At 38.8% G+C, this 12,067-nt stretch overlaps 1 protein-coding gene across 1 annotated transcript; it reads left to right on the top strand.

Annotated features, from left to right (window-relative positions):
• Positions 1-3,523: 3,523 nt before the first annotated feature.
• Positions 3,524-11,661, top strand: LOC131321732 (rac-like GTP-binding protein RAC2). The gene is made up of 8 exons (XM_058352640.1): positions 3,524-3,555; positions 9,614-9,749; positions 9,928-10,015; positions 10,307-10,416; positions 10,556-10,619; positions 10,737-10,801; positions 10,888-10,953; positions 11,352-11,661. Exons 2-8 carry the CDS (start codon positions 9,651-9,653, stop codon positions 11,448-11,450), a joined length of 591 nt encoding a protein of 196 aa, XP_058208623.1. The 5' UTR covers positions 3,524-3,555; positions 9,614-9,650; the 3' UTR covers positions 11,451-11,661.
• Positions 11,662-12,067: the final 406 nt, after the last annotated feature.

The raw sequence follows: 12,067 nt of genomic DNA, 5'->3' as shown, positions 1-12,067 counted from the left end.
TATCCGGTTTCAGCTTTTTCAGTTGTTGAGTTCGGTGGGGACTCCGGCCATGGCGTGTTGGTCTTTTCGTTCCATCCTCGCGGTGGGAGCTCAGACCGGTAGCTAGTGGTCGATGGAAGGGTTCAATAAGGTGAGGTTTGTGGAGTTAGGTTTTTGTTTTCCGGCGGTCTTCCGCCTCTTCTACCGGCTGGTTTTCCAGTCCAGTTGTGTGCCAATTCAGGTCTCCCCCGGATCTGGTGAGGTTGTGGTGGTGGGTAAATAATTTTTTTTTGTTTTTGGATGGTGGGTGAATAATTTTGTTTAGGGTTTCAGTGGTACGGCGGCAATCGTGGACGGGTACTGGGGTTTCTCCCGGCAACGGCAGTGGTGGTAGGCGGTGGCTGTGTTGGAGTTTTCCGAGATCTGTTCCGATTCGTTTGGTCGGCTACTTCTCTCTGTTTTGGTTGGTGGTCAACAGCAGGTCCAGCGAGAGGGAGTATTTGTTTTTTGGCCACCGTGGGCGTGTTGGGCCAGCCAAAGTTTTTCATCGGCATTGCCTCGGCCTTCACGCCCGAAGCCTTGCGTGTCAGCGAAGGTTTGCCTCGGATCCCCCTGAGGACTCCATAGCTCTGGATTGGGTCTCCTGGTCCAGTTCCGGCCGACGGCCCTTGAGGCATGTCATTGGGAGCAGATATTTGTTTTCGTTTGTATTATGTTGTTAGTGTGATTACATTTTTGCTTCATGTTTAATGGTTTGTGCTGGGATCCCATTTTGGTATCTCTCTGCCTAGTCCTGGACGGGATTTCTAGGCCGACACTTGTGCCGGGTGCTTTTGCAAAGTGTCATTGAGTCTGTAGTCTTTGTGCTTAATGCAGTACTCGTGTCTTGGATTAGGTAGTTTGGTGCAATCCTGTTATTGCAAGGTAATCTTTGCCTTCGGGTATGAATTAATAAATTGCCTGATTTCAAAAAAAAAAGAAGAGAAAATAATGCAGATGATTAAAAAAAGTGCAAACTCCATTTTATAAATAAAAATAAAAATAAAAATAAAAATAAAATCCTTGTTCAAATGTTCAATTTGGGCCGTCTGGATGGACCCTTTTTTCTTTTGGTTTGGATCCGGCCTATATTTCATTGGGCTATAAATCTGCAAAAGTAGATCCTAGAGCACATTGGGCCGAAGAATCCTTACAGCTATTTTGCTGTCTCCATCATTTTCAAACGACCTGTCCCAAGAGTTATTTTATTTTATTTGCGAGGCGAAAATAGTATTGTCAATTATAGTTTGTGAGATTTGAACTTCTGTAAAAAAAAAAAAAAAAAAATACATGTGAGTATAGGGGTGCACTTGGGGCCTTGTAGTGCAGGAGTACATTATATGGTTGTAGTGCATCATCCTAATCGTTTATCTTAATCTCGCAATCAATGAACGGCTACAACAGGGTTGCCGAGATGACATTCAGACCAATTGATTGCTAGATGGACAGCTCGCATACCGCACTAAAACCTGTAGTGCGCCCTGCACTATTGGATTCCCGATTTCGCCTATCATTTAGCTAACACTCCACACGTGAAAAAAGAAGAAGCACTTTGTACCGGATGTTAATGGAGTTTCCATCCACCGATCATCAGTCATAACCTCATTATAAGATTGTTTACCAGTACTCCTATTTTAATTAATTTGCAAACTCTTTTTTTTTTTTTTTGACTAACAATAAAATCCCTATTAATTTGCAAAATTTATTTAAACAGAATAGTACTTTGCAAAACCTTCTCTAAGAAGAGCTCACCTTTTGAATCAGGAAACAGCTCATAACCACTCACATAAACTCTCTCTTAATTATGGTGACACCCACTAGCACCGATTTAAATGAGTTACTTTTCAAAGCAGGTGCATTGTATTTCCTATGCAATCATGTGACCATGTCTGGTTCAAAAAAAAAGAAAAAGAAAGAAGTGAACTTACATAGAAACCTCCTTATCTATACGTTTTGGACACGAATACCTCCTAACCTTTAAAAACATCCAAAAGTACCCTCTCATCTACAAACCGTTAGCCAATCAATACCATCCTGTTAACGGACTGTTAACATGAAGAGATCAGTGTGAACACTTTTTTTATACATGAGGGGTCAGTGTAGGCAATTTTTAAGGGGTAGAATCGTCATTTCTCCTCATTTTGTTAACAAAGTTAGCCAAATTTTTTATTTCATATAGATGAGGGGGTCTGAATATATAATTTTAAATGTTATTGGGTCTCCATGTTCAAAATGTATAAATGAGAGGATCTCCGTGTAATTTCACAAAACAAAAAAATTGTGTCCGTATAGAATCGTAGATGAGGGAGGAGTTATTCCATGCTCTTGGGGCATGGTTGAGCATGAACTTCGACCACATAACTGGACGGAGTTTACATACTTGGGAGTGGACCTTATACGTTTGTGTAGTCTAAATTTGTGTGCAACTATGCCCAGGGTATTAAATAATTTCTTGTAGATAAGGCCCATGTAGATGGGTTTTTTTTTTAAATTCAGAAGTTCAGACCAGCTTACGTCCTATGAGTACCTTGGCTTGTCTTGGGAAGGCCCAGATAGATGTTTGAGAGATAAAGCTCATAAAACCTAAGTCTAATGGAGTCCACTCCAATGAATTAGTCTAAATCGATCGTTTATTTCATCGACATTGAGTCTCTCATTCATCTGAAAAGTCAAAATTGATATCACATTTACTTGTTATGTTAGAGATATTATTCATCAAAGAGCTACTACAATTTTATGAATACGTTGCGAGATAAAAGCGCCTTGATTATGTTACTATTGGAGCCCTATTAACCCCTTTTTATGGCAAAGTAACCTTGATGAGCCTAACAACATAGCTTTCTAAGTTGAAGTTACATACTGCGTGTGTGTGAGCATGAACAAAGTGTAGGCAAGAGCATGAAAGCACCTTTCCAAAATATTCTAAGCTTCTATAATTTGTAAGAGCAAAGATTGAGTGAGGAATATTAATCAAGGATTGAGAACGGAAGCGGAGAGTCTTAATCGAAGATAATGTGACAAAAGGAGAAATCAACTTACACACCCACTTTTACAACAAAACTTACAATTGATTTGCGACATTACCATATGGGCTCTCTGTCATTTTGATGATCGGGATTGTTCACTTTATAGGAAAAGTCTACTTACACACCCACTTTATAGAGCACGCCGAAAATTCATATTTATCTATAACCGATAAATGTATCATCAGAACACTTTTGTCTTTTGTGTGAGTTAATATTATAAATGTGTTCTGATCATGCATTTATCGACCTCTGATAAACATGAATCTTGGCATCGTCATTTTTTTTACGTGTTCTATAAAATGAATGTTTCCTATGGTCAAAATGATAGCTCGCATATGCTAATGTGGCAAATCCGTCGTCAATTTGGTTGCACCTGATATTTATTTTTATTGACCGACAGAGAGGTAATATGAAACTTCTGGCCATGTTAAGGGTGACGATAACACACACTCTCTCTCTCTCTCTCTCTCTCTCTCTCTCTGTGGGTGTCCTTTGGTTTTCTTTCTTTATTGTATGTTCTTTAAACCCATCATAACCCTTTAGCTAATCAATTAAGCAATGTATTTTGTTGAGACATTTTGTCTCATGTTTGATTATACACTTCGTACACATCGCGTGGTTCCGGTTCGTTAACAAAAATCAACGGTCTAAAACTGTTGGAGTTGGAGCGCCTGATCAACGGTCCGATTTTAATTGAACGAATGGATGTCTTTTAAACGAATGGGTGTGAAGAGAAACTAATTGCTCCAGGGGTGCGTTGCTTAAATGAAAGGGTGTGATTACTCTTCCAAGTGATGTGATTCTTTCAAGAGTTGTAACCTTTCCCAAAGAGCACTTATGTATCAATATAAACTCCTCCACCCCAACGTTTTTTACTGCTCCACAAAAGATATCATCTCTCTCATAATAGTTACAGTAGAAAAAAGGATTTCTTGGAAGTCTTTCAATTTTGTTGGTTGCAAGTCTTCACCCTAAGGCTTTGTTGAATCCTGGGGACGACTTTGCCTGAACCCAACAACAAACTCTATCGAGTGGGGGCAAATTACGTTCTAAAGATAGTGTCTTTAGATACGCTTCAAAGTCTTCGAATCTCATCATCTTAACTTTTGTCCCAACAATTTAGAACGTAATTTCCGATCATGGCAGCGGCGAAGAACGAGTCTTCTATTAAGATGATGAATCAGGATCTCATCAAGTTGGATCAGTTTGATGGCAACAACTTCACCCGTTGGAAAGACAAGATGATTTTCCTTCTAACTGCATTGAAGTTATACTACATCCTTGATCCGAACACTCAACCAATTCCAGACCCTCCGGAGTCGGGAGCAGATAAATTCAAGGAACAAAGGCTTCAACGTGCCGAAGATGCGTTGATGTGCCGTGGGCATATTTTGCATGCTTTGTCAGATCGTCTCTATGATTTTTACGAAGAAACAAAGACTGCAACAGAAATTTGGAATGCTCTGGAATTCAAGTATAAGGTTCAAGAAGAAGGTACAAACAAATTTCTAATTGCCGAATACTTCGATTTTCGTATGATTGATACCAAGCCCATTTTAGACCAGATTCATGCTTTGCAAACTGTTGTTAATAACATCAGTAGTATGAACATCATTCTTCCTGAGGCTTTTCAAGTTGGGGCTATTATTGCAAAATTGCCGTCGTCGTGGAAAGGCTACAGGAAGAAACTTCTGCATAAGGCGGAAGATTTCTCCCTTGAGCAAATTCAGAAACATCTCCGAATTGAAGAGGAATCTCGTAATAGAGATAAGAAGGGAGAGAATTCTTTTAAAACTGATGTTCATAACATTGAATCTGGATTTGGTTCTAGTTCTAACCGTCCCAACAACAAAAGGAAGAGGAACAATAAGAAGAAGAACGATAAATGCTACAATTGCGGTAAAAAAGGGCACTACGCTAAAGATTGTCGCTCCAAGAAGCAAAAAACTTCTGCCAATATGGTGGAAGACCAGTTGGTCGCAATGGTGACTGAAATCAATATGGCAGACACATCTTCTGGGTGGTGGTTTGATTCCGGGGCTACGGTTCATGTGTGCAAGGACAGATCGCTGTTCAAGACATACGAAAAAACTGGATGGTCAAGAAGTGCAAATGGGAAACCATGATTGCGCCAAGGTTGCTGGAAAAGGCAGTGCTGAATTGAACTTCACATCTGGAAAAATGCTGACTTTGCTGAATGTTCTTCATGTTCCGGATATGAGAAAGAATTTAGTTTCTGTTGATCTCGTTTGTAAGAAAGGCTTTTGGGTTGTTTTTGAATCCGACAAGTTAATCCTTACTAAGAATGGGATGTTTGTTGGAAAGGGGTATGGTTGTAATGGGATGTTTAAGTTGAGTATCAATGAGAATAACACAGCTTCTTCTTATATTGTTGAGTCTTTTTCATTATGGCATAATAGATTAGCACATTTAAATTTTCGGTCCATCAAAAACATGAGCAGATTTGGTTTGATCAATTACCATGATAATGTTTGCGATAAGTGTGAAATTTGTGCTAAGGCAAAAATAGCTAAGAAATCTTTTCCTAGTGTTCAAAGGAATTCTGAAATTCTAAATCTGATTCATTCAGATATATGTGAATTGAATGGAGTTTTAACTCGTGGAGGGAAAAGATATTTTGCCACTTTTGTAGATGATTTTTCAAAGTTCACTTTTGTTTATCTTTTAAGAACAAAAGATGAAGTTTTCAACAAGTTTCAGGCTTATAAAAATGAAGTTGAAAATCAGTTGAACAAGAAAATAAAAGTCTTAAGGAGTGATAGAGGCATGGAATATTTTCCTCATGAGTTTGATGATTTTTGTGAAACGCATGGTATTATACATCAAAAAACTGCACCTTACTCACCACAGCAAAACGGTTTAGCCGAAAGGAAAAACCGCACGCTTACAGAAATGGCAAATTGTATGATTGTGCATGCTAATGCTCCTTTATATTTGTGGGGTGAAGCTTTATACACTGCTTGTTATTTACACAATAGAATCATTTCAAGGAAAACTAATCTCTGTCCATATGAGTTATGGAAAGGGCGAAAGCCTAATTTGTCATACCTTAAAGTGTGGGGGTGTTTGGCATATTATAGGGTTCCAGATCCTAAGAGGACCAAATTAGGTCCTAGAGCAATGAAAAGTATTTTCGTTGGGTATGCTGAACATAGCAAAGCCTATAGACTTCTTGATCTCGAGTCTAACACAATAGTAGAATCTCGTGATGTGGAATTTTTTGAGAATAAATTTCGAGCAGATTCTAAGAGTGTGGTGACTGAGAATTTTGGTTCTAGCCCTAATCAAGAAGTAGAACCACAGAACGGTGTCAAACGACACGTGCTCAATGAAGAGCCAAGAAGAAGTACAAGGCAAAGAAAAGAAAAAGGCCTAGATCCAAATCATATCTCATCTCAATCTATTATCTTTTTAGTAGAAGGAGATAGAGAAGTGGTAACAAATAAAATCCCCATGGTGTTACAAATTGAGGCTGACCCCAAGACGTTTACAGAGGCCATTAGTTCTAGAGATGCTGCATTTTGGAAAGAAGCCATCAATGATGAGATGGATTCACTTTTGTCTAATGGTACTTGGAAATTAGTTGATCTACCACTAGGTTCAAAGTCTATTGGTTGCAAATGGGTTTTTCGAAGAAAGTATAATACTGATAACACAGTACATACTTTCAAAGCAAGACTAGTAGCCAAAGGATTTAGACATAAGGAGGGTGTTGATTATTTTGACACATATGCTCCTGTTGCTAGAATTACTTCTATAAGAATTCTTATGGCATTGGCCTCTATATATCACTTGCAAATTCATCAAATGGATGTGAAAACTGCATTTTTGAATGGTGATATAGATGAGGAGGTTTATATGGATCAACCCGAAGGATTTGTCCTTCCTGGAAATGAAAGAAAAGTGTGTAAGTTAACTAAGTCTTTATATGGTCTGAAGCAGGCACCTAAACAGTGGCATCAGAAGTTTGATTCATGCATTTTGGCATTTGGTTTTACTCATAATAGTGCTGATAAATGCATCTACTCCAAGTTTACCAAAAACTATGGTGTGCTCGTATGTTTGTATGTTGATGATATGCTCATCATAGGCACGAACATGGTTGGAATTCTGGAAACCAAGAAGTATCTAGCTTCAAGTTTTAAGATGAAAGATCTTGGAGAAGTTGATACTATCTTGGGTATTAAAGTGAGAAAGCATAGTGGGGGCTACGCTTTGTGTCAGGAGCACTACATTGATAAGATGCTTCTTAAATTTAAGCATCTCGGTTTAAAAGATTTTAATACACCTTTTGACTCAAGTATTAAATTGACAAAAAATTCCGGTAGAGCAATTGCACAGCTTGAGTATGCTAGTGCGATCGGTACTTTGATGTATCTAATGCATTGTACTAGACCGGATATTGCTTTTGCTGTGTGCAAATTGAGTCGTTATACTAGTAATCCAAGTGGAGAACACTGGACGGCAGTCGTTAGAGTCTTTGGTTATCTCAAGAAAACCATAGGACTTGGGCTATTTTATCATAGTTTCCCGGCTGCGCTTGAGGGATATACCGATGCTAGTTGGATTACTAGTCAAGGAGATAATAAATCTACTTCAGGGTGGGTGTTTCTTCTTGGTGGGGGTGCTATCTCATGGGCATCTAAGAAGCAGACTTGTATATCCCATTCGACTATGGAGTCTGAATTCATAGCATTAGCGGCAACAGGCAAGGAGGCCGAATGGATTAGGAACTTATTGTTAGATATTAAGTTGTGGCCTAATCCGATGCCGCCAATAAGTATTCACTGTGATAGTGAGGCAACTTTGTCAAGAGCTTACAGTAGTACTTACAATGGCAAGTCTAGACACATAAGTCTAAGACATGATTTTGTGAGACAATTGATACGAGACGGCGTGATCACAATAATATATGTAAGGTCAAGCAAAAACTTGGCAGATCCTTTCACCAAAGCGCTTTCAAGAGAATTGGTGTGGTCTACGACCAGGGAGATGGGGCTAAAACTTTTTCAAAAGATCACCGACAATGGTAACCCAACCCAAAACTAGATAGCCTCTAGTCACAGGTTTAATGGGTAAGAACAAGTTGTTGAAAAGTGATCAAGTAACATTGATTCGGAACTTTGGCTCCACTCAAACACAAAGGAAGGAAAAGAAGACGAAGGGAGAATCAGTGTTGTCCATTATAGAAGAAAAAAAAAAGGTTGAATTACATTCTTAATGAAGTCTAAAATGTTTGGTAATGGAGGCATGTAAGGGACTTCACCTATATGAACGTCGGAGTGGTGCCGCTTCTCACGAGAGTTTAGGTTTGCTCTTTGGATCATTCATTAAACCAGGAGTTAGCACATGGCCATAATAGTGCTAAAGCAGTTTTAGAAATCCTTGTATACAGAATGTTGTTATGTGTATGGTATGTCCGGTTTTACCATTTTAAGAGTACTTGGTTTAAAGCTCAGGCCACCAATGACTTTGTTGAAACTTTGATGTACTTGTACTAATTGAAGGTTTAAGTTATAAAACACCTTCTTGTATTCATAATAATATTGTTTCTGTTGTGATTGAGAGATTTACTGTTATAATCAAAGTGGGGGATTGTTGAGACATTTTGTCTCATGTTTGATTATACACTTCGTACACATCGCGTGGTTCCGGTTCGTTAACAAAAATCAACAGTCTAAAACTGTTGGAGTTGGAGCGCCTGATCAACGGTCCGATTTTAATTGAACGAATGGATGTCTTTTAAACGAATGGGTGTGAAGAGAAACTAATTGCTCCAGGGGTGCGTTGCTTAAATGAAAGGGTGTGATTACTCTTCCAAGTGATGTGATTCTTTCAAGAGTTGTAACCTTTCCCAAAGAGCACTTATGTATCAATATAAACTCCTCCACCCCAACGTTTTTTACTGCTCCACAAAAGATATCATCTCTCTCATAATAGTTACAGTAGAAAAAAGGGTTTCTTGGAAGTCTTTCAATTTTGTTGGTTGCAAGTCTTCACCCTAAGGCTTTGTTGAATCCTGGGGACGACTTTGCCTGAACCCAACAACAAACTCTATCGAGTGGGGGCAAATTACGTTCTAAAGATAGTGTCTTTAGATACGCTTCAAAGTCTTCGAATCTCATCATCTTAACTTTTGTCCCAACATATTTGATTATATATTTTCCCCTCAAAATTTCTTCAATGATTCAATCACTCCCTTGTTCAACACTTAAACTAACTAACTAAGCTAACAGCACCAGCACCAAACGCCCCTCCCAGTTGAGTTTGTTAGGCTAGCTTTTGGTCTGTCCTTCCCCTTAAAGAAACAGAAAGCAAATGGAAACAACAATCATTGTAAAGGGGGAAAAGGGGGAGTTGGGCTAAAGTGGGTTAGAATTGGTTGGAGAGAAAGATTATTACTTATTATAAGATTCCACCCTCCCACCACCCTCCACTTCTATTCAAAATTCAAAGAGCCCACCTAGCTCTTTACTTCAAATCATCCCCACAACCTCCCTCTCTATCTTATTCCAGTTTTCTTCTGTGTGTTGGTTTCTTTAACACAGATATACAGACATCCCATTATTCAAGAGACAGAGAGAGATGACCACTGCAAGATTCATCAAATGTGTTACCGTCGGCGACGGAGCCGTTGGCAAGACGTGCATGCTGATCTCGTACACTAGCAACACCTTCCCCACTGTATGTAATTTCATGATGATTATGCTGACCTGAATATGAGTTTTTGATCGATTGCGCGTATTTGAACGTTTTAAAGATGAATATTCATGTTTAGGACGCTGTAAATTTTTTACTCCATGTTGTTAATTTTGATTTGATTCCTGGTTCATGATCTCTCCATTTGGTCCCCTTCTGATAGGATTATGTGCCTACGGTGTTCGACAATTTCAGTGCTAATGTGGTGGTAGATGGCAGTACGGTTAACCTTGGGCTTTGGGACACGGCAGGTTTGTGAAAATTAAATCTGGAAGGTTTCATTTCTCGTGTTTTTGGATTTCCTTCGCTTATCGAATGACAAATGCAAATCATTAGACTACTCTTACCCCACTAATGCAAAATCCTGGCTTCGCCCTCGTAGTTGACCACAACGATGACAAATCAGTGTTCGACACGTTAGTCTGTTCAAGCGGATTGATGGCTTGTGTGCATCACTTTTTTTTTACCGTAAAATTACAAATGAACGTGTAACTTCGAGTGTCAATATAATTAACAGCGTTCAATTTGATGCATTTTTTCAGGCCAGGAGGATTACAACAGGCTGAGGCCTCTGAGTTACAGGGGTGCTGATGTTTTCTTGTTGGCATTTTCTCTCATTAGCAAAGCTAGCTATGAGAATATCTCAAAGAAGGTAATCAATTACCGATCACAAGAACTCTAATCCAATATTGTTTGCCTTTTGAAACATTTCCTTTTGCTTTGATTCATGTTATGTTAAGGTTAAACCATGGGTTTCTGACACTAATCCTGTTCATTGTGGCCCCTGTCAGTGGATTCCTGAGCTAAGGCATTATGCTCCAACTGTGCCAGTTGTGCTAGTAGGAACCAAACTAGGTAAGAAATTCTGGTTTGTTCATTTCCAGTGAGAAAAATTATGCTCCATTTTGTTAGAAATATAACTTATGATTTTGTTTGCTGATTTCCCGAATCGTACATGTATGTTACTTGCAGATTTGCGCGAGGACAAGCAGTATTTGACTAATCACCCCGGAGCAACCGCAATCACTACTGCTCAGGCAAATTCATGATCATCACATAGATTGATTGTGTCTTGTTTGGACACGAATTTCGGGTGAATATTAACAAGGATTGCGTTTGACAGGGTGAAGAACTCAAGAAGATGATCGGTGCCGCTGTTTATATAGAGTGCAGCTCAAAGACCCAACAGGTACAACGGATTTCGTTTCCCTGTACGCATAAAGTAACTTGTGCTTGCAAATAAAAACTACCCAATTGTAACCAAATTAACACTCACGAAGTTGTGTTCGGATCTTGAATTTTCGGTCGGAAAGGAAAATGAGGGAGTAACAAAAGGTATACAAAACTTGGAGACTAGAGCGAATGAACCGGATCGTATGACCAATAATGCACTTAAAGGCTTGTTCGTTTGAGATACTCAGAATTTCTGAGCGCGATTCCCAATAAATCTCTCTCTCTCTCTCCTCGTTACACTTAAAATCTTTCTCAAAATCCAAACCGAACAAAGTCTTTATCTTCCCTTTTACGAATTCATTGTAGATAAATTCCTTACCTTGGTTGTTTATTTTCCCAATTTTGTTTTTCCAGAATGTGAAGGGCGTATTCGATGCTGCGATCAAGGTGGTTCTGCAGCCTCCCAAGCAAAAGAAAAGGCGGCGAAGGCCTAGGCCATGCGTGTTTCTTTAATAACTCAATTTATAAATGTTAAAAATCGACCTAAATTGTATCAATGAGTGAAAATCGTATTTGAGGTATTGTGGCAAACTTAAAAAATATGTAATGATTTTTTCCTCTTCCAATTTGGTTACCTTTTCATTAACCATCATTTTTATTTGTAATAATAATAATATTGTTCATTTATACTCCTTGAGGAATTACAGACTTTATTCTCCTCTAATGTTTGTTCTTACTTCTGTTGCTTGTTCGTTCTCTCTCTTTGTTTTCGGGTTTTTGGATTAGTGTTGTTGAACCAAAATTCGAAAAAATATACTATAGCAGAATAGATCGTCTGGAATAGGTTTATAAGGTTACATTCGTAGAAGTAAAACTTGCGAATTCGTTCGAGCAATATAGGCTACCTCATGTGTCTGGCGAGCAGCACGGTTCGTTTGTAACTATAAATATAATGTTTGTGGAGTCTCCCGCAATTGGGCAATGAGATTGTGCCTTAAGATTATTCAATGTGCGCATGAACTGATTCGGACATGTAAGTCTTCCAAATAAACAAGCACGGAAAAACGTAATTAATCTTAATAACCATTTATGGAGACTGGAAGCTTGAATATTGAACTAGAAAGTCCGAC

The sequence above is a fragment of the Rhododendron vialii genome, chromosome 4a (genome assembly GCF_030253575.1).
Source record: "Rhododendron vialii isolate Sample 1 chromosome 4a, ASM3025357v1".
Taxonomy (NCBI): domain Eukaryota; kingdom Viridiplantae; phylum Streptophyta; class Magnoliopsida; order Ericales; family Ericaceae; genus Rhododendron; species Rhododendron vialii.
The sequence above is the reverse complement of the archived record's forward strand: the minus strand, read 5'-3'. Positions and strand labels throughout refer to the sequence as shown.